The 23,570-nt window shown below is 34.8% G+C and overlaps 1 protein-coding gene across 4 annotated transcripts in view; it reads left to right on the top strand.

The window, feature by feature from the left end:
• LOC150077005 (RNA-binding protein 14-like) overlaps positions 1-23,570 on the top strand; it is a 128,618-nt gene that overhangs the window by 31,350 nt on the left and 73,698 nt on the right. For all 4 annotated transcript variants that reach the window (XM_090386930.1, XM_090386933.1, XM_090386931.1 and 1 more), the window contains exons 5-6: positions 6,437-6,501; positions 14,910-15,335. In XM_090386930.1, coding sequence (XP_090243056.1) covers positions 6,437-6,501; positions 14,910-15,335 — 491 coding nt within the window. The remainder of the gene's footprint in view (positions 1-6,436; positions 6,502-14,909; positions 15,336-23,570) is intronic.

The raw sequence follows: 23,570 nt of genomic DNA, 5'->3' as shown, positions 1-23,570 counted from the left end.
TCCTGATTTACATAGTTTATTTAAAATGACTAAAACATTAAAGTACCTTGATTTAAAAAAAAAAACTGAGGGTAAACTGGAAAACCTTGGTCATTAGCAAGCTCCAGCAGTGTGTAACATTGTCTGGGGCCACTTTAGCAACCATGGAATATTTATTTGGCAACTGAATTCTTTCAGTTTATTTATATTCCTGTCAGTTTCTTTATTCCTGAGTCACTTTGGTTGTGTATCTTATTCAGACTTAATGGTCTTATGCATTAATCGAATCCATAAAATTTAATGTTTACATATTTAAAGGATAAGGATGCCACTAATTGCATTCATTCTCGGTATTCCAAAATTTTGACCAATTGTTCAAGAGGATGTTCAAAAACTTTGAAGGAAATAAAGATACTGCAGTGGAGGATGTTAATTGAGGGTTTTGATTTAATATTGCAGAGGGGTGTTTCAATGTAAAGGTTAAAATCTCATCTGTGCCTTAAATGCATTTAAATTTTGATCATGGGAGGGATCATTTGCCACTGAAGAACAAGTAAAACAGATTACACAGAGGCTGAATAAAACTGGAATTTCATGTTGCTGATATGTTTCTAAATCATATAGTTGAAAAGGAATTAGCTAAACACAAATTTAAAACTGTTAGGACAGCTATCCTGACAAATGAATTTGTTACATTGGTCCAGCTGCCAAAAAACCAGATTTAACAAAATGTTATTTTAGTGTAATATTTTTCTAATTACTTAGGAACACTGTTCTCTAAGCAGCACGTAGATTCCCTTACTGAAATCTAATGGTGGTCTTTTGTACATGGATAAAACTTTCTCAAATTTTTGAGAAAGTTTTATCCCTGTACAAAATTGTTACATTTGATTGGGACTTCATTTTCTCTGGTAGTAAGGATGAGAAATTAATGTGTAGTGCACAATTTCAATATGTTGGTATGCTATATAATTTGCATACATTTTTAAGTTTATATATTACTGCTATATATGTATGATTATTACTAAAAGCTTTTGTAGTACAAACTGCTCTGCATTTATCACTATTAATAGCTTTGAGTGTTCATTCTAATCAATCTGCCTTTATATAGAGTTGATTTGTAAATATTTTGAAGTGAGGCTTGGCCTTTTAGGATTTTTGTCTTCTCAGCTTTCCCTTTCCTCTGCCTTTTTAATTTTCAATTCCCCCAGCACAACATTTTGCCACCTTAGTTTTAGTCATCTTCTGGATCTGTGAACTGGATTCCATACTCAAATTTTTTTTTCAATGACTAATTCATACTATTACATGGGCTGTAATAAAGTTCAAAATATTTTCTCCTAACATCAGTTTAACTCATGGTGTAGTCTTACTCTCCACATCTTATTAAGAAGATGAATTGGTCCATGTTTTTCTTAATATTTTCCTTTCAAAAATTAAAGCTGCCATTTTCTGTGATAGGGTCAAAGTTTAGAATCTATGAAATTGTGCTTAAAATTAGTATTTTTAATGTTTTTAGTTTTGGTTCCCTGCATAAGTTTTTCCTAAAAGGAACTTATGTGCATGATATCTGTTGCCTGCACTTATCTAAGCATATGTTCTGGCACAGACTATTTGCCTTAAATTTTTTAAATATGTGCTATACAAGTTTAGTCTCTTGCACATTACCAAGAACTTATAATAGTTCTTAATGCAGATGTTATTATAGTGAAATCCGCATTAAAAGTACTATACAGTTTTAACTCAGTTATTTCTGTTCTTTTAAAAACTGACTTTACATTACTGCAACATAAACTGTAAAGGAAGTGTACATAGTGCTCCTTGCTGGGTTGCAAAACTAACCCCTTTAGGCCTAGGTGGCAATGTGGCATTGCTGTTATTAATGCCATTGTGTATATATGAGGGATCTGTATAAGTGAACCATTCCATGTTGCCTGTTAAAAAGATGCAAGAGGGCTTTGTTGCTGAAAGGAAGTAAAAAAAAAAAAAAATCCTCATGTACGTATCCAGCCGATCTTTTAGTTTCCCCAAGCTCTCTGCCTGCACCACTGATGGAGATAGCTTATTTCAGTAACTTACAATTCACTGGCTAAACTTAAAAGCTAAACTTCCTGCAATCTAGTTTAAAGTTTAGACATGTGTGCACTGACCTACCATTAATATACAAACACCTACATGTCCATAAATAACCCATATCTAAGAAATTGTGGGGTGAAAGTTTTACCCATTATGACAAGCTCTACTTTGTGGAACACTCCGCTAGTTGTGTTGTAAAAGGCCAGTATTTTCTGTTATTTGGCATTCAAAATGGAACCATTCCACTTCTGTTTTTTTGGGCAGTATCTCTTCACACATGCTTGATAATCCATTTTGCCCTGGGGGGAGGGTCTTTATAAGATTGACAGTCCTGGGTTGGAGAGGCCAACTTCTGTGATGCTCATTTCCTCAGACTAGTCTGTTGTAATGTAAGCAATTTGACAGTGTTGTCCTTCTGATAGAGGTATGCTGTTTCCCTGATGTACTGCTGCAATATAGGTAATGCATTGTTATTCATCTAGCTAGACCTTGTCATTCATGGTGAGGTTTCTCTAGGCTTTGTAGGACACATTTTGTTAAACAACCAATGGTCCCAGACCAAGACATGAAAAAGAGCCCCAAACCATTATGCTGCTTGCAAAAGTTCATTTATGCAACAATTCACTCCAGCAGGTAGCTTTCTTTGTGCATCCACCACATACAGGTGAGTGTCAGACAGTATAATATGTACTCTGCCTTGTCCCTCCCGTGCATAGCTTTCTGCTGGCCTACAACAGCTATAAGCTTATACATCACTATTTCCATTCCTAGGTCACTATTTCCATTCTTAGGTTGTTCCTTTTTTATAGCTGGGGTTGGCAATCTGCAGTGCTTTGAGCATGTAACTGTGGCTCTAACTTTTAGCCCACGTGAAGCACAATTTGAAATGGAAAAAACCAAAATCAAAAATCACCTATCAAAATATTTGAAATGGAGTGCAAGACCAAAATGCCTTAAAACTGAAATTGAGCATTTGGAGAGTTGCTGCCCATGCAATTCTACACAAATGAATGGTGATAGACTAGTTGAAAAAGCAAGACCAAACTGCGATGCATGGAGTAGATTACTGGACACTCATATAAATTTGAAAATATTTGTGTTTGGACTTCAGTTTTTGGTTTGAATTTCTGCAGGCAAATATTTTCAAACATGAACTATATTAAAAATCAAGAAACCATCTGAACCTTGAGTCTCTCAGCATGCTTAAAGATAAATTACAGCATACTTGCCTGATATTGAGATACTCTCTGAAGAAGTTCAGCCCAAAAGTTGCATTAAATATTTCAGAATATTTTTTGAATGAAACATGCCATTTCTTAACCCCCCCCCCACCCTTTCCAACTTGAGTTGAGGTGCAACTTTTCAGATTCTCTTTTGATTATATCAAAAATGGCTCTTCCCTCAAAAGGTTGCTGATCCATGTGATTTCAACACCTTTTCCCCTTTAAAAGTTTATTTTTCCCCCCCTCAAGAGTCTGGTTGCTAGTTTTGCTTCAAACCCTCATCTATCTTAGATGATGGAGGATTTATTCTTATGCAAGTTGTGTTAGATGCACTAAGTTTTTCTCTTAAATATTTTGGATCATTAACTAGATTGAACACAACTTAGTGCCACTCACTAGTGATATCATTGGTTATTACCTTGATGCTGTTTGGTTTTTAGGAGCATTAGCAACTAAGGCCACATTGCTCTGGGTTATGCGGTGGTCATTCCATGACCTTTCCGTATTTGGTGGTCACAGGCTCGTATCCTGCTCTAATCAAGAAGTGTGCTATGCACTGCTGCGCCTGCCCACCTGGCTACGGAGGTGAGGTATTACCTTGAGCAATACCAACATGCAGTAATGGCCAATGTGGTATGTTTGTTATTATTGTTGATTATAAGCAATGGCCAATGTAGTATATTGGTTATAAGCAATAGCTGTGCCTTTTGAGTATTCTGCACCTTTACTTTGTGTAATATCAGCAGATTTAGATTGCAGATCAGTTCTTCAGTTGTCCAAAATTTAGTGAAGTTCAGAACTGGACTAAACAGATGAGATGTAATTGCATTATTGGATAATAATACCTCTCCCCCAGACACTTTCTTCTTATCCTTAAGCATCAGTATACTAAAGTATACAGATGTCTTGTCAATAGGGTGACCTTGTAAGATATTGAGTTGTGTGTCCAGTCAGTGTTTGATTCAGATACTTACTGCACTTGTGTTTAGAAACTTAGCATACATGAGAACTTTTGTTGCTCTTGCAAACAGTTTTTCATTTTCTTGTAATAAAAGGTGAACTGGCTTTGTGACCCATTTTGGCATCTTTGTGTGTACTAGACTGCCTTGTTTTGTTACACCGAGAGGGAATGAGATAAATTCATCAAGATCTTGAAGTATGATGCAAAAATTCCAGACAAGATTTTCCCAGTATTGTTACATGTATGTGACTGTAAACTGAAGTGGTAGAAAACAATGTAATCAGACATTTATAAACAAATAAGCATAAAGACAATGTACCGTGTAAAAAAACCTTCAAAAAGAGGTATCATTTTATTATTTTCACGTAAACTTGTGAAATAAAATGAAGGGGAAATGTTTCCGAATTGTGAAATATCAAAAAAAATAAATATAACTGAAGAGCAGGCTTTGCTATGGAAATTGCACAGAGAAAAAAATGCAGAAATGCTTTGAACTGTATCATTGTTGGTGAAATATTCTTATAGAGAATTTTCTGATTGAAAGCAACTTGCTTTCAGTGCTAGTTTTGGAGTCTCTATAGGGTACAGTATTATAAATCTGAGGAACTTGAAAGCACAGATTCCTTTTAGGAAAAAAGTATTAGATTAGAGTGTTAGATTACTCACTTATGTGATGATAATAATAATTAAAAAAAAAAAAAACTGGAGTAGTAAGGTTCTGAAAAAAGATAGAGCACTTGGTGCTAAGTTTGTATTTTGAATTTGATTTATGAGCTGAAAAGGGTGAAAAGTTAAGTGAAAGTTACTAAATGCACATTTACTGTTATCTATAAGGCAGTGCTAAAAGGAAAGGTTTAAATAGTGTCAATTAATATATGCCACTGAATTTAAAAAAATAATAAATGCAGGGTTTTGAGTATTTAACTGGACTTGGGAGATTAGTGGAATCTGAAAGATCTCAACAGTGGTGAGAAAAGCCATATGAGCACTTTCCAAGGTTACCAATGATTCACTATTAGTGGCATTAAGTTGTATTCAGTCCAGTTAATGATCCAAAAGATTTGAGAGAAAAATTGGGCACATTAAGGAACAGAACAGAATTGTGGAATTCTGGGTATTCTTAAATGGGTTACATGGTATGTTATCCCTATTAGTGTGGGTTGTTTTGAATAAAGCAACTTGCTTTTAAATGTTATGCTACCATTTGAAAATCCTAACATTTCTTCTATATAGTGCACCTCAAATGCCAGATTGAGGAATTGAGGTAATTATTTCTTGATGTGTTAGAGTAAGTTTGTTATGCCAGTAATTAATTTCTGCCTCCATTCTTCAACCTGTGCATTTATAAAAACATTTCTCAAATGAGATGCTTTTAGAAATGAGTTTTTTCTTACTGACAAGAATTTGAGCATTAATAAACATGAAAAAGGTGCTAAGTGTCAACTTAGCAGCACAATCATGACACCTTGTTTACAGAAAGGTTTGCTTGAGTTTCCCTGTATGACATGCTGTAATATACTTTTATAGTTTATTATATAAATAAACCTATTCCATCCCACATTTGAGTTTTGTAGATTAGCTGGAGTTTGTTAGCATTTGGAAATGCATGTCCTAATCAAACCCAGAAAAGTTGAGACTACTATAATTAAAATAATTGTTGATCAGTCATAGTTTAAATAGAGCCAATAGATTGAAATCATGACCACTTACTTTTGCACATATAAATCTTAATGTAATTAACATTTGGACTGACATTTCAAGTATCATGCTTAGGAAGTGATTGCATTGGCTATTTGTAAGTTAGTTTGGAGTTCTGGTAAATTTTTCCCCCCTTATTTTTTCTTTATTTTTGCAATGTACTTGCATTTGTATGTACCCTTGGTTAGGGAAATCTTAGTCTGATTATAAGAAATGTAAGACCAATTGTAAGGATATGAAACCCTTCCCAATTCAGAAAATCAATTTTACTTGAAAGGTTATTTCAGAATAAAAAGGGATGAACACATCTTTCAGAAATCAAAGAAATGTGGGCTGTGGATTATATGGAAATTCACCCCCCCCCTTTGTTTTAAGTACATTTGTCAGTGTACTACCATTACTTGCTAGTTAAGTAGCAGTAGTACACTCCACTAAGTAGGACTAAGTTATTACTTGGGATAAGAAATTATAGTTATATATATATATTTTTTTTATGTAGCCATCAAAAAGCAAGCTTCATCCAGAACCTGGAGCACCTGGAAGAGCAAAGGGTGGTCCTCTGAGGTGAGTTATGATATATTTTTATATATACAGAGGTACTGTAACAATAGATTATTGCATTAAGTTAATTTTGCCTGCAGAGACTTGATTACATTCAGTTGAAAAGAAAAAAAAAAGATTAAAGATTGACAAAAAAATCTTAAAAAATTAAAGATTGCATTGGGTAATACTTTTTGTATCAACTTCTGGAAAATAAATTAAGTTAGCCATAAAAGCAAAAGACCAAGGAATTCTCATGGTGGATAACTTTTTTGTTTAGAAAATACATTCAAATGAAGATATCACCTACCTGAGTGATCTGCTTTGACAGTAGTAGTCAGTGCCCATAACTTTCTGTGAGTTAGTAAAAGTTGTGCATTATTTTCTAAATAAATATGAAAGATTACATCTGTAAATAAGTGATCAGATTTAGACTTTTCACAGTTGCTCTTATCTGTAATCCCACTTACTTGCTTTTAAGATACCTAAAATTTTTAAGTTATTTTTTACTTAACTAGAACAGCTCTTGATAAAATGAGTAGTTACTACAAAAATTAATCACCATATTAAAGAAGGAAAAATGGTCAAGCTTCTGGAATGACCATTGTGCAGGAAAAATTCATGTGATGAAGTGGAAATATGCAAGTTTACTTTGCCCATTAGCTTTAGTCATGCTTACTTCCCAAAGCAGCTGATATAAAATTGATTGATAGTTTTAAATTAAACTCAGTGAAAAGCTTAAATTTCTTCATGTTGAACTGTGTTACAGTTATGAGTGATAAATTACTACCATATCAAAGCAATACAAATCAGTAAACCACAAGATATGTTAAATTACTGGGTCAGTCCACAGGTTCCAAATGCATAGCTTAAATCTTAGTGTTTGAAATTGAATTTGGTCCATAAAAAGAACAAAGCTTTAAAACAAATGGGATGTTTTTCATCAGTACTGCAGTCTAGTGCCAGTCAGTTCCTCTGACCTGTCATCTTTCTCTCCTGTGCTGTTTGTTTTTGCTCCTCAAAATATCAAAGTCCTTTGTCCAGTAATGTCTTGATCAAGGTATTTTTGGTCTTTTTGCTAGGGTGTTTTCCCTCCATTGCACCCAGAAGCTTTCTCTACTTGATGTAATTCTACCTACAAGTTACCTTTGTTCTTGGACATGTCTTAATACTTCCACATTTTTTTGGTCCATTTAATTTTTTCCATCTTGAATCCAGGTCTCTTTGTTAAAATCTGTCTGATGCATAGTGCCACTAAACAGATGTCATTTATCTTCCTAATTTCCTGTGGCATCTTCTGTGTAATCAGTTTATTCATGAAAGATTGTTTTGCCATTGCAATTCTGGATTGAATCTACTTGACATGAAATGTCATGTGCAAATAACTGCCCCAGATAACTAAAGTGCTCTACCTGTTCTATACTCACTCCGTAGATCTCAATTTGGAAGGGAATTAACCTTTTACCAATCATTTGAATCATTGCCTTTGTTTTCATCACATTTATCTAAATTTCATAATTCAGCTCTCTTATTTAGTCTTTTGATCATTTTTTGCAGTGTAGAAGGGCCAGCATCTAGTATGGCCTGATCGTTTGCAAACTTAATAGCCTGTATGTACTTTTCACCTATTTTAAATCCCCACTTATTTCCACGTGCCTCCTTAATTATCACTTCAGCAAAAGCATTGAACAAACCAGGTGAAAGTAAGCATCTTTTTTTTTTTTTTTGGTAGTTGTTGGCACATAGGCTTCTGTGGCCATAATGCACCTACCAAGGTTTTTGCAGTACTTTAATCCAAGCCCGAGGCAGGAATTGAACCCACGACCTTTGGGTTACCAGGCAGACACTTTACCCACCTGGCTAGCCCAGTCAGCAGTAAGCATCTGTCTTGCTCTCTTTCACTTCAGCTTTTTCTGTCAGTTCACCCCTCACTCTTATCACCACATCTTACCTTCTATATAAGTGATAGATCAGTGCAATAATCTTCTTGCATATGATTTCTAAAGCAATGGGAACAGTTTCTCCAGATTACTCTATCAAATGCAGTTTCAAACATGCATGAAGTTTCTTCCCACGTTCTACATTTCTCACCCAAAACACTACATTCGCCTCTGAAAACCGCAGTCATCCAGAAATTGTTCAACATTGACTCTCCATACAATCTGATAGATTTAAACAAGGAATCTTGGATGCCTGGGTAATAAGACCTATAGTTCTGTTAGCCTTGTTATCTTCATGGGTATGGGGATTGTGTAGAATTCCTCCAGCCAACGCTCATCACTATATCTATCAGTTCAAATAAGGCTTTCTCCAGATGTTCTCCACTGTATTTTAAAAGCTCTACAGGCATGTCAATTTCTGTGCTTTGTTATTGCTAAGGGACTAAGGCTGTGTTGAATGAATTCATCTTTAGATATTTCCTCCATTTTTTTTTTTCCCCTTGTACTTCTTTCTAGTGCTGTATTCCTCCACGTGTATGTGCTTGAATCATCATAGTTCAACATCTCCATCTTTCCTTTTGTTCTTCGAAGTTCAGTACTGTCCTTCCCTTTTCGTCCCACATTTCTCTTTTTGATTCTGCTACATTTTATTAACTCTTTTTTATATGGCAAGTCTGCCTGACCTTGTTGTTTGAGCACTTCAATCTCTTGACAGTTCTCTGCCCACCACTGTACTTTAGCCTTTGCTACATTCCCTATCAATTTCAATCTCTGATCATTTTTTTTTTTGGCCTTTCAATCTCCTCATCCACTTTCTGCACTAAAATATCCATGATACAAGGCTTCTAATTTTTTTTTTTTTTTTTTCACTTCAGATCCACTGATGCAGATTTGAGTTACTTACTTGATTAAAGACCAATTTTGCTCTAGATCGTTTGTAGTCTCCACAGCAGTAATTAACATTGGTCAGATCCTGAAACTTTTTTTTTTGCACTCTCCTGTCTAAATTTCTTAACATTCCATCTCATGAATGATTTCCTTTTATTCAGGTGCTTAAATTTTAGTTCCACATTCATCTTCACTAGTGAATGGTCTGAATCTCTTCTCCCAGATAGGATGATGCTTTCTTCACTTGGTTATGGTATGTTTAACTAAGATTTAATCAATTTGGTATCTGAGTTGCCAGGATTCTTCCATGTATATCTTCTGCAGAGTGGTGCATTAAACCAGATATTTGCTACCATTAGACTCTTCTGTACAAAACTCTAGTACGTGTTGGCTTCTCACAACCAGACCAAATTTCCCAAGTCTTTTCTTCCCTTCTCTCTCCAACCACTGCAATCCCCCATAACTGTCTCTTGATCTGGTATTCCATGTTATGTTAATTCCTCCAACTGTTTCTATGTCTCCAACTAATTTGTCAGCACTATTTGAGGTTGGCATATAAACTTGTATAATTACCACATTGACCAGATTTGCCACATCTGACCATGATAAGTCTATGCTGCAACAATTCCACATCTACTAGTGCTCATGAATATTCTCATCATAATTATTGCCCCCCCACCTGACTATCACTAGTCCCAGAGTGCACAACTTCATTCACTTACAGATTCACTTACAAATGTGCCTACTTCTCCATCTTGTCTCTGCCACCCAAAGCACATCAGTACCATTCCTGTGCATTTCTCTTTTGACACACTCCAGCTTTCCACATTTTAACATTGTTCTTAAGTACCATGTCCTGATTCCACAACAGGAATTTTTCAATTTGACAACCTGTGGTGCCCTGATGCCTGCTGAGCCAGACATCAGCATTGTGTTGTGCTGAGATGATTTTGTAGCTGCCAGTTCTTTTGGACCTCTAGCTCACCCATCATAGGATTTCTTGGGATATTCTTTATTTACAGGGTAGCATCGCACATGCACACTTTTCAATTAGTTTTGCACTATTTAATTTTTTTTTACCTTCAATAAGGTGGCATTATTATCCTTCTTCCTCTCTCAAAATATCTAGCTAATGTCCAATGTATTAATGACTTGAATTTTCTTAAACATTTTCATGTTGGTTTGTACAGGCTTTTGCTTTGCCCCAGTGAATAAATTAAATTATAGCATAGGGAAACAATCAGCTGACAGAAAGAACTAAGAATGTTTCAACTGTCAAAACAAATGCATGTCTATAAGTAGTCAAACTACCTGATATTGTGAAAACCCTACTACAATGCAACTTTGTTAACAAGGTGATCACTAAGAAAATCAAAATTCCTCTTCTTAATATCACAAACTTTAACATTATCCAGGAGCACATAACCACGTTTGGCATACAGTGGCCAGTAACACCACTCTATGCATAAACATTCTATGCTATGGAATGCTTTTACAAATGAAAAATCATCAGATTTATTTCTCTTGTAATCAAACATGATTGGTTGAAATGGTGGCAATATCATCTATATATTAAGAGTTCATCTTACTCTGCCTTTATCTTCCAAAAGTTGTGCTAATTCTTAACCCGATAGAGATGGAACAGATTGTAAAAAACCATCACATAACTTGCATCTCAATTTCCCCATAACTGTTAGACTGACTAAGCAAAATAATCTGATTTATGCTGTTCATCCCAAGTTGACACTACCAAGAATGGTATAAGGGTCTCTGCATGCAACCAATAAATGACAATTATTAATATGCTCTACACATCTGAAGCCATGTAGTGTATAACAGTGATTTGCTTCTTTGCTGGTAAAAATAAATTTAAATAAAAAGCTTCATTAGAAGTTATCACTTCTAATTTTTGATTGGCACTAAAATAAAAATATTAATGCGGTGCTGCACTCCACAGTGAGAAATAATGACAGGTGGCATCTCCTCTGTTAGGACATAAAATTAATAGGAGGGAAAAGAAGGTAATGTTGTCAGTTTGGCCTAATTTTTTGCTTTCAAATGTGTCGTAGATCATTTTGTGTCACTAGAGGTCTCCAGTTTTACAATACTGAGTGACACTGTGATCGGTCTCGTGAGTTGCAGCACACGGATAGTTCAATGGTGAATGCTACAGATAAAGCAGAGTGGTGATTGAATTTTTTAACCAAGGAAGAACCGACACCTATCAAAATTGTTTATGGCAACAATACTGTATGTTAGTTGTCTGATGGCACAGATGGGGTTCCTGCCATCTCTGCTGGTGACAATACTGTAATGTGAGATGTTGGTTAATGGCTTTTAAATTATGCCCTCAATCCCCATATTTTTATATGGTTGCAGCCATACTTATGCTGAATTATATTAACAGGTGCTTTGATATTTCAGTACTCTTAATTTATTCCAAATTACCTTTCCTATTAGACTAGACTTCAGTTATTCAAGAATATTACTAACTTCTTGTATATCTCCTTTCCTTTTTGACTGCCTTTTGTATCCTTCTCCTTACTGATGTACTTTTGTACTTACCTAAGTACAAAACCTTTTCCATAAATATCTGCATTCCAGCAGCTCTTCAACTAAATGCTTTCCCTTGGGATATGCTTTCTTCCTACCTTCATGACCTTTTATTTGCTCAGTTCTCAAAATGGTTGGCTTGCATTGCTATGTGCTGCTTCCATGAACCTCCTATTGGAAATTTTAAAATGGTGGGATGGAGAACTGAGGAATGGCTTTTTTAATACATTCACTTCCTCACATGTGGCACTGGGTTTTTAATCTGCTTGGAGGGAGACCACCCTGCTTTCAGAACTTTCCAATTTCACAAAAAAAAAAAACTGGTCAACCTTTACCAGAGACTGGTTAATTTAGTCATAGTGAGAAGGCCAAAAATTTTCCTTTTGGCCTTTCTTTGAAATTAAATTGATCCTGTCGTTTTCAATTCTGGGTCAAAAGGGTCACTGGAAAAGCCAGCAGCAAAAGTTTTAATCACTAAAAATTGTCATATTTATGAGGAAAGCTAATTATGCCAAGAGCTTGTGTGTTTGAATGGCATAAAAGATATTTAGAATGAAAGAGTAATGATCAGCCATTTGTTATCCATGAAAACTGATTGTGGACTGGGTTAGGACATTGATTCAAAGTGATTGTTGTTTAAGCATTAGAATAGTTTGCATTACTGAATTCCAGTACTTAATATAGACAAAGAAACAGAAAAATTAACTAAATTTAGGCTCGCAAAAAGTGTTTTCAAGATGGTGCCAAATTTGAGTGAAGATCAAAGAACGAGATTCAGAGTTTGTGAAGATGTTTGAAAAAAAAAAAAATTGAAGATCCCGATTGAGTATGGCAAGAGTACCAGATTGAGCAAGAGTATTGCCAGATTGAGTATTTGTGATGAAAGTTAGCTGTTCTAGCATAACCAAAAAGATAAGACAGTGCAAGGAAAGACAGAACAATGTCTAGACAAAAACTATCAAAAATGAAAACCATGCTTGCTTTCTTTGATATTAAAGGATTATTATGGCCAAATATATTCTGCCACATCAGAATGTCAATTGAATATACTATGCTGAAGTTCTGACAAGCTGTCTGAAAAAAATTCAAGGAAGATGCATCCTTCCATAATTCAGCATCTTCCTGAATTATGGAAGGATAGTTGGATGCACCAGCACACAATGGGCTAGTTTATGGCAAATAAACTAGTGAACATCACCCTATTTGCTAGAATTGTGACCTTTTCCTAAACTGAAAGGTACTTAAGAGACCCATTTTCAGTCCCTTGAAGACATTTGGAAAGGCTACAACTAAAGCGTTAAACTGTCTTGCAGAAAATGATTTCCAGAAATGTTTCTGCATTTGGAAGAAATGTGTGCAAGCCCAAGGCAACAATCTTGTTATTTAATAGCCACATGTCAGTTCTAGAATATTAGGCTCCAAACTACTGAAGTGGCAAGTTTATATTTTTTGAATTCCTTGATAAAATGTCAGTTTCAGAAATTCTTTTCAAAACTTGGAAAGCTATTGAAAAATATCAGTTTTTTTTAAAACTTAGATAAACATGGCTTTTATTATTTTTCTTTTATAATACTTCCATTGGTTGTACTTCTCATTAGCTCAGTTTCTTCTGGGATATTAAAATAATTATGAAGTTTTTGAATGAATGAAAACAGATAATCAAGCAATATTCTGTATTGTTTACAACTTAAATCAAATGCTCAAACTGAAGTCTAGAATTTCAAAGATCTTTATTATGATGATGGAAGTTGTAAAATGTGCCTATGTCCCATGCTGTGCACATTTTACAACTGAAATTTACATAAGACAATTAGAAGTCTGTATATTTGATTTCTCTTCAGTGATATTTCTTTTGCTAGTTAAGCTTATATTTTGGGGTATGTCATGTTTTATTCATTAAGTCACTGAATTCCATTAATCTTAAGAACATTGGCAACTCCCTGGGCAGGAGCAGCAGCAGTGCATAGCACATGCTTATTGATTAGACCGGGGTTCGAGCCTGTGATCACCAAATACGGAGGATGTGGAAAGGTCAGGGAATGACCACCACATCCCTGGAGCAATATGGCCTTAGTTGCTAATGCTCCTAAAAACCAAATAACAAAAACAATCTTAAGAACCAGTGCTGCTGTTTAGTTCAATAACTTGAGCCTTTTCTTTTAAAAATGTCATGTTGCACATTTCTTTATGCTGTATAAAGAAAGCAGTAAGGACATGATTCCCCCTTATTGTAGATAACGAGACCAAAAATGTAATACATAGGTAATGTTATATTGCACTTGAATAATGCTGTGTACATTTACAGCTCTGTAAGTATCGTTCTTAATACATTGTATTAATTATTAATATATTTAATATGTTCAGATTTTAACAAAATTCAGCTGGCTCGACAAAGTTTTTCTAAAGGCAAACATACATTTTATGAAAACCTGGGATTCTTTATGTAACCACCATTCTAAAATTCTGTTTTGCCTGTTTAATACTGTACTGGAATTTTAAACAGTGCCTCAATATGGAAGTGAATTTCTTTAGCAAATTTGAACCCCCCCCCCCCCCCAATTCAAGTAAATCAACTCCCACTTGAATTGTTTTTCATCAATCAATTCTTGGGTATTAGAAAGTGAAAGGCTAGAATTAATCAAGATTTCATACTGTTCTAACTCTAAGATTTAAGTGTTTAATTCAATCTTAGGATGCTATACTTTGCATCTAACTATATTTTGAAATTTCAGATATGCTTTAAAGGTCTACTTATGCTTGAATCAATGGTAAATAGCTCACTGTATAGAATCCATTATCAGAAGAAAGCCTAGCCTTCTGTAAATGTTGATTATATATTATACAGAATAATTAAATTTTTATTGCACCTCATTATGTATTTTCTCAGCTGTCTTTTGGGAATGGTATCTAAACTGATTAAGCTTGTTATAAATTAGCTTACATAAATCATTAATTAAAATCTTAGTGATATTCAGCATCATGCTTTCACTAGCATATGCCTATATCTTTACTTTCATGATATGTTTAATTTCCCCCTTTTTTATTTTGAAGAGGAATGCCTCCAAGGAATGGATTTGCTCCACCACCACCTCCACCACCAATGGTTGGCAGAGGATTCAATGGAGGATTTAGTAATGGTTTTCGTAGATTTGAACCACCATTTGGATCCCCCTCAGTTGATCCTTACTTTGACAGACCACTTCCGTATGGTAGAGATCGTGTAAGACCATATCCACCACCATATGAACGTCGTAGTCCTTCAGTACCACCCATGAGAGATGATCTCCCATTTGGCCGTAGACCACTTCCTCCTCCACCACCACCAAATGCTGGCGATCATTACATACGCCCACCACTCCCACCTTCAATGGGTGCCAGAGATGATTTGTATGAAAGAAGACCTATGGGAGATAGAAATGATTATTTGTATTCACGAAGATCACCACCTCCACCACCACCAGGATCTATGACTCACAGGTATCTTTTGTCTTTATAAATTAATCATCTGTTGAGAAATATTAATAATGATGCTGATGAAAAAAATTCATGGGAAATATTTTAATAGCATTTACTGAGGATACTTAATGCTTTTGAGTGCTACTGTGTTCTATTTTGTTTAGGAAGCTTTTCTTCTATCTGCCTGTTTACTTTAGAAATGACTTCATACACTTAATTCCTAAACCTAAAACTGTCCATCTAAAATTATCAAGGTCATTTTAGGTAATAATTATCAATTATTACCTAAATGAGAAGAAATTAAACTGAACTTTAGTAGTCAAGCCTGTTTTTTTTTCAGATGTGCAGCTCTTTTTCTTTCCTTTCCCACTTGTGGACCTACCAAATTTAACAATAGCAGTTTGAAAGTGGGTGCTCTGTTTTTAGCCATTATATTGATTGTTTCAGTATACTTTTAGGTTAAAAGAAATATTTAGTTCAAAACTAATGAATTTAATGAAGAATTCATTAGTTCTGGAGCTGGACAAATTATTCAAGATATTTTTATTTGAAGCCATATTGATATAAACAGATGGTACCTGCTGTTGAAATGTCTGTCTACAGAAAAATGGAGCTCTAACAATGGTAGTGGGGTAAAAAAAAATGAATTTAAGAACCTGTTGCCTGACAAATGATTGAACCTTTAGTAAAACTGAATTGTGGGTACTAAATGGATATTAGTAGAATTTAATGAATTATTTATACAGAGTGGACTTTTTCCACTCATTTTCTTATAAAAGGGGTTAAGCAATTTTCTCCTTTGTTATGGGTAAAACTTAAATTGATATTTATATAATATAAATTGAAGCCTTAGAGCAGTACTTCTACAGTTGGCAGTTTGAGATGTCACTCTGTATTACAGTTGTCTGACTAGCCATAATGGCTAGTCAGACAACTATGTAATATGGCAGTTGGGACTGAATTTTCTTATTTCTTAAAACCAAACTAGATAAATGTGAGTCATATATATAATTTAAAGATGAACACATTTGCATTGCATTGTTTTCCAGTGCTGTTTGGAAAAAGAGTAATTTGGACTAGTCTTTTAGCAACTTAATTTTTTGCATAATAGTATATTTCAGAACAGTGGTTCTCAGTGTGCTGGAGCACTGTTCTAAATGTTCTCTGAGATAAAAGGACAAATTTTAATTTGTAATAAAAATAAGTTTATGCACTGTTTGTCAGGAATTAGTGCCAGCCAGGTATAATAAAAAATTATATAAAGAGAATTTATCTACTATCTGTGGTCCCAACATGTGTGGAGAATTCTTGCCAGAACACCCATTTGGTGCCAGAACAACCAGTTATGATTTGTGTATAATCTCTTTCCAGCTGTTTCGACTTGCATTTTCCATAATGCCTTGGAAGGAAAGCAATTAGTGGGAATTCACTAGAGTTCTCACCACTAACCTGTATAAAGTCTATGCAGCTGTCTGTATAATTATTACAATGTGCATTACATTGTAATACCTTCTATATGGTGCCAGCTGTTTGGGTGAAAGCACTATCTAGCAAGTTATGCCCATTGGCAAGTTCACCTAAGGAATAAATTGTTCTGCTGCAATTTGCAGAGATATAATCTGTGTTGAGCATTTACATCTAATTATGTAAACCATGTTAGATGTCTTTTTTTTTTTTTTAAATTTAACCATTTTCATGCTTAAGTAGCCACCCTAAATGTAAAATGGAAAACTTCATCAGATGTGAGAGAATGCTGCAACAATGATTATATTGGGAGCCTCCACAAGTGATAAAAGCCAGCTTGATTTGAGGTAGAAAGTATATAGACATAGTTATTTAAGTTTTGGATTTTCTTTGTGTGAAAAAAGATGCCCTCTGTATTGTGCCTGGTGAAAAACTTTCAAATGATACCATGGTTCCTAGCAAATTGAAGAGATATTTAACATTAAACATGCAAATCTTGTGGATAAAGATTTTAAGCTATTTCAAAAGATTACTTGCACAACACAAAAGCCAACTATTTTGAGAAACAAATAAATTTCTGAAAAAGCTCAGATCACTTATCAATTAGCAGAAATTATTTACAATGCAAAGAACTGCACACCATAGCCAAGTCCCAAATTTTTCACTTTGATTGTCAGAATGGTTTTTGGTGCAGAAGCTGAAAAAGATTGCTAAAATGTGTATTGGATGACACTATTCAAACAAGAATAGTTGATGTTTTCTAACATCAAGAAACAAGCATCTAAAAGGCTAAATCTGATTTTGTGTTACAAGCAGATGAGTCTACTGATATTAGTGATATTAGTACATCTACTAGCCTGTTTGTTTTATTTGTGGAACTGAAATTATAACTCAGTTCTGATGCTGCAAAGAGCTTAAAGAATGTAGTTTCTGATACTACTTTGACTGGCTACTTAGAAAACTTCTTTTATGGAAGTTGGGTGAGTGCTGATGTTGGTGCTCCATCAATGATGGGGTCCATTTGTAGAGAAATGAAAGCAAATGTTGGTCTGTACAGTGGACCTTGTTGGAAGGACAAGGAAATGAGTGTTAGATTAGGTCAGTTATGTTAAATCAACACCAATAAATTCATCTCTTTAATCAGTTTTGTAGTGCCAAATGAACCTTTAATTTTTCATAAAGAGATAAGATGGCGGTCAAGTAGAAGGTATTTTATGTCTATGAAGACAAAATGAAAGTTCTTTCAATCAAAAAAATACTTTAAGAATAACTAAATGAGCTTGAGAGGTTAGCTTATATAGCAGGCATCTGTCAATCTGAACAGCTTGAATGGAACCTTGATATATTCATTAGTACCGGAAACCAATAAAATTTCTGCTCTTGTAACTGACCACTTTGAAGCATTGGAAAATGTTAATACTTTGTGTTGATAAATATAGATTTGTCTGGGTACAAACCTCTTAGGTCAGTTTATCTGGCTTTAGAGTTCAGTGATTGAAGAAGCATCAATTTCATGTGACTGAAGTCTTAAAATGGAATATTGAGGTACCCCTAGATGCATTCTGAATTTCAATTAAATATAATTATCCTGGAACACAAATTGTGCTTTGAGAAATTTTCTACTTATTGTTGCAAGTTGAGATTCTTGACATTAACAAACATTAAATCTGATAAAAGGGGAAAACTGCATTGAAGATGAGAGTAAGTTTATGCAAAATATCTCCTAACATAAGGAAATTGCTCAAAAGCATCAAGCTTGGTTGTCTCATTAAAATTTGTGTAACCTTCAGATTTGCATACAGTCAGTCCTTGTATAGCACGATAGTTGTGTTCCTAGAAACCCTCGTGCAATATAAACAGGGCCTATGGGAAAAATAGGGTTAGGTGCTGGCCACCCAAGATTGAACACACATTGATAACCAAAACATTACCAAACAATAAATAATAGTAATAAAATACTTATGTATTTTATAACGATTAAAATACATAATAAAAAATAATATTATAATTTTTATTATTTTATTATAATATAAATTATAAAAAATAAAATAATAAAAAATACGTGTTTTTTCTGAATAAAATACGTATTTTATTACGACTATTATGTCAAAATATTGCTAATGCTTTTGCTTCTGTCGTAAGCAAACTCGTTTTTTGTCTGATTTTTCTATCCAAACAGATGACAGCCGTTCCATCTATTCCAATTCTGTGTCTTAATCTAATGGATTTTAATTACACTTTGAGTTGGTCCTGCTATGAAAGTTGTTTTAATTTTCTCTTTTGTGTTGCCTCATTTAGGTCTGTAGCACGTGCAATATCACATGGTCTTTCATTTCGCTCAAAGCATTTCACAATTTCATATTTTTTCTCTATTGACAGAAGCGGCCTTACCGTAGAAAAAGGTGTGATTTTGGCCACAAACCATAGTATGAGGCCACTATAAATTTTCCCGGGTAAGAATTTTTGACCCAGTCCGCCTCTGTTTATCGATATTGCTTTTCTTTTTCTCTCTGAATCTGCAGTGTCTTTGCCAGGATGCTTCCTTTTTACACCTTTTAAAGTATTTTACTCATTTTAATTACAAAACGAGGAGGCACGCTTGATACACATAAACAAAGCTGCGTGCGTGTAGCAACTGAATAAACAACACCGTAAAGGCAGAGATACAATATTAACACCCCACATTTTACTCAAGCACATTTCTAGGGGTTACTACCATAAAACAAAAACAATTTCCAGTTGTGTTTCTGCTAGTGGAATCTGTTATAAACTGGTAGTAAATTAGATCTAATTGCATTTGCGACTATACCGATAGCTGGAATTGTGTGGGTTTTTACCTTATTATGGTGAAATGTGTTTCCCACTCACTGATATAAAAAACAAATACATTTTCAGAATCTTCTTTTCATTCCTATCGTGTTGCATTCGGTTGGGGTGAGTCTGCGTTCAACTGCCATTTCTTGTAAACAGCAAGGCGAATCGTGCATAAACAAGTTCGGTTTGTGTTATATAAGATATTGTTCCCCTATTTATAAATCGTGTATGATCGAATTCGTGTAGTGTAAACACATGTTATACGAGGACTGACTGTATTTAGAAAAAAAAATCTTTGGGTTGGGATTTATTAAAATATCCTTATTGAATATAGCTTTTTCTAAGCTATAACCACCACATTTAATAAGGTGCTGCAAAATTTGCATTACTTTAGAAGTATACCACAAGTCCTAAAAGGTTGAACTATTGGTTTAGGGTATCTGCTTTCAAGTTTTCATCCAGTCTGAGTTTAAATCCAGCAGTCTGGACTTTTTTTAAAGCTTAAAAATATACTAATTAGTAGTTGGATGTGCACTTGCATGAAGTTGGCTCTCCAGTACTGCATACAAATCAATGGTATCCTTACTATTTTGTGGTAAACTTCATTTGACATTGGAGTCTTTGGAATCTATGTATTTGTGCTATTGAGAATCTGAAGTCATACCATACTACATCATTTAGGCTATATAACAACCTACATTATCAAAGCTTGTAGTTTGGATGAATTCTGGGAAGTGCTATCACTTAGTACATTGTCTTGGTACAGTTGCCAGTTTGCTATAAAACAGCATGTAACCAATCAATTTCCAATATCCTGATTTGTCATAAATGTGATATATTTTTGGAATTTAGACTTTTCTTTCTCTAAAATGGCTGATAGGAAGGGTCATTGCCCAAGTGATAACATTATAAAGTAATAGAACTAGCAGAAAGGCTATTTATGTTACACAGGAAAGTTAATTTATTTGCAGTAATAAGCTTTACAGAAATTGCCTGCAAATTGTTTTTCTGTATCACCACTCCTGATTAGACACTTCCCACTAGATGGGCATAATTGAGAGGTCAGAATTGATTGTAGATTTTCGATAATCAAATAGAAAAAACAATCAAATGTGGTTGTGTGGGCAGTTTCAATAAAACTTGAGAAATTTTAGCTTTTCTTTTTGGTAACAGTTTGATTCTGTCAGGAAGAGAATGTTAGATGTTGTAACTATCCATCTCATGGTGGCTTTATATGGGGGTATTGTGGAGCCTGATAATAAAATTCTCCTGCCTCCCTTTTTAATTTTGTTTGGATATTAGCTGCTTACCTTAGTTCTATTCAGTGGGATTTAGTAAGATTGCTTCTCTGCCTAGGAGAAAGTCCAGCAGTGGTGCTTTGCATATCTCAGAAGACTTTCCATTCTTCTCTCCAATAAACACAGTGTTACTTCAAATTTGAAAGTTTTGGGGGTGGGGGATAACTGGAACAATCTTCCAGCTGTTCTCTAGCAATGCTGTACCCACTGTATTGATGCCATTACTTCAAAATGGTGACCGTTCAAGAGAAGTGTATACTTCGGTTTTTTGAAACAGTTTGTTATCACAATGCAAGATTGTTACTGAACTCAGCATGGAAAAGATTCACCTTCAGATAATGCTATCTGATCTTGGTTAAATTACAAGAGACTGGTAGTTTTCTGTATTGAAAAGGAGTGGGAAGACAATTCTTCGCAGAATATGTTGATAGAATCCAAGAAGTGATTTCTCGAAGCCCACAAAAATCAACGAAACAATCTTTACAGTTCGGTATAACACAAACGAGTGTTTATAGGGTTGTTCATAACCGCCTTCACCTCGATGTTCACAAACTGCAGATTGTGCAGGCTTTAAGCCAAATGATAACCCCCACTGTTTCCAGTTTGCCAAAGACGTTTTTATCAAAAACCAAAGCTGATGAAAATTACCTCGGGAGATTTAGTGATGAAGCAACGTTTTACTATCAGGGAGGGTAAATTATAACTGCAGAATATGGGGATCAGAAAACCCCCGTGCCATTCAAGAATTCAAAAGAGATGGTCCAAAGGTCAATATCTGGTGTGCGTTGTCATGTGCACAAGTGGCAGCTGTATCTGTTACACCAGTTGGAAAATCATTAGCCAAATGTGTTCCAGCAAGATGCTGCACCACCACATTGGGCTCTTATTGGCTGATAATTTCTTGACATGCATTTCCCTGGGTGGTGGGTTGGATGTGGTGGACCTCTGTGGCCTCTGCACACCAATCTTACACTGCTTGATTGCTTCCTGCAGGGATTGTGAAGAACATTGTGTACAAGACTGAAGCTGAGAATTGTTGCTGTGATCGAAACAGTTACACTGCAAATGCTGGAGAACACTTGGAGGGAAATTGAATATTGCCTGGACATCTTACGTGCCAATGAAAGGCACATGTTGAAGTTTAGCATTCTGCAGTATTGATTCTATAGGAAATAAAAACTTTTTGAGTTACACTTGTATTCTATAAGCAGTTTTATTTTGTTGTTTCCAGTTAGAAAGTTATATGCCACAGAAACCCTGACAATAATTTAAAATTGCCCTGCATTTGGTGGCAGTGACTGTACAGTGAAACCTCAATATAACATTAGGGTCAGGAAACAGCTGTTATAAGTAAAGTGCATTATTCCTGAAAAATTTACCCCTAGTCTGTTAACCTAAATATTTAGTAAATAAAAACTTTATATATGTAATGCTTTATAATTATACACACTAAAAGACAGTATCAAAGATTTATATCCTGCACTTTACTTTCTACTAATACACAGTGCTGTTTTGGACTTACATTTTACACATCCATTTGAAATAGTCATGAGATCTATTTCTGCTCCCTCAGTCACTGGCTTTCTGTTTTAATTATATTGAAAATATATGATCAAAGATAATATAATTGACTGCAGAAATGTTTGGCAGAACTGATGTCTCTCTTCCCCCCCCCCCATTGGTCAGAATCAAACTAAGGTGTTCACTATCACTCTAGCATTCTAACCATGCCATTTCATTAATATTTTCCAAGCACTTTGTTAATTTCTGGTGCTTTTTCCTTACGTGAATCAGCTACATTAACTTCTGAGTTGCTCCCTCTGTCACTAATGGCCTTCTGTTTGTTAATTGTCTTCCCACTGTTCAGAGGCTGCGATTTCTTCATTGCTTAGGTAATGTGCAACTGGAGCCTCTGCATCCATCAAAATCCAAGGAGTCTGGTCTCTAAGACAGCCACAATGTATGTTACAAGCAGCCCTACTTGTCCTGATAATTCAAGGTTTTTCCTTCCTATACTTCCCAGAAATTTGCCATTGAGCTTATTTTTTCTCAGTACTTGTTGGGGAGAAGTTAATAGTACAGTGCTGTTTTGTCACAGCTGTACAATTATTCATTTGTAAATTCCACATCTTGAATCACATGCATACAGGCAACATTTCTGCTGCTGTAATCTCACCAAAAGGAGATTTGCATACAAGACTAACCTGGGATTTTCCACGATTGATGGCTTCCATCTCCAGAGTCTTGTAATCTTTAAAATTATGCTATTTATTGGTACTCTTTCGCTATACTTTTGTAGGAACCACTTGTATTAAGTGGGGAATCATTGGTCTCCATCACAAAGTGAGGAGGCCTACTTCATTTATAGTCTACAAATTAACACATAATTTCATCCAACTGAAATTCCACACTTCTGTAATATACTGCATTTTGTTTCACCACTCAACTCTTGATAATCTTAACTTTTCATCAGCTGTATAATTTTTTTATTTTTGTGGCTATTACTTCAGTCCTAATTTATTTTGCTGTATGTTTATTTCTGATGCCATAGAATATTTCTGTGTATTGAGAAAGCTAAATAAAAAACCAAACTGACTGGCCTACCACTGTGCCAAAGTGAAGTCTTTACAAATTGCTTGTTAGTTCACTAATTTTTTTGTTATTAGTACTTGTATTCCCC

Source organism: Mastigoproctus giganteus, chromosome 12, assembly GCF_048544385.1.
Source record: "Mastigoproctus giganteus isolate SK-2022 chromosome 12, ASM4854438v1, whole genome shotgun sequence".
NCBI classification, from domain to species: domain Eukaryota; kingdom Metazoa; phylum Arthropoda; class Arachnida; order Uropygi; family Thelyphonidae; genus Mastigoproctus; species Mastigoproctus giganteus.
Note: the sequence above shows the minus strand (reverse complement) of the source record. Positions and strands in the feature narration are given on the sequence as shown.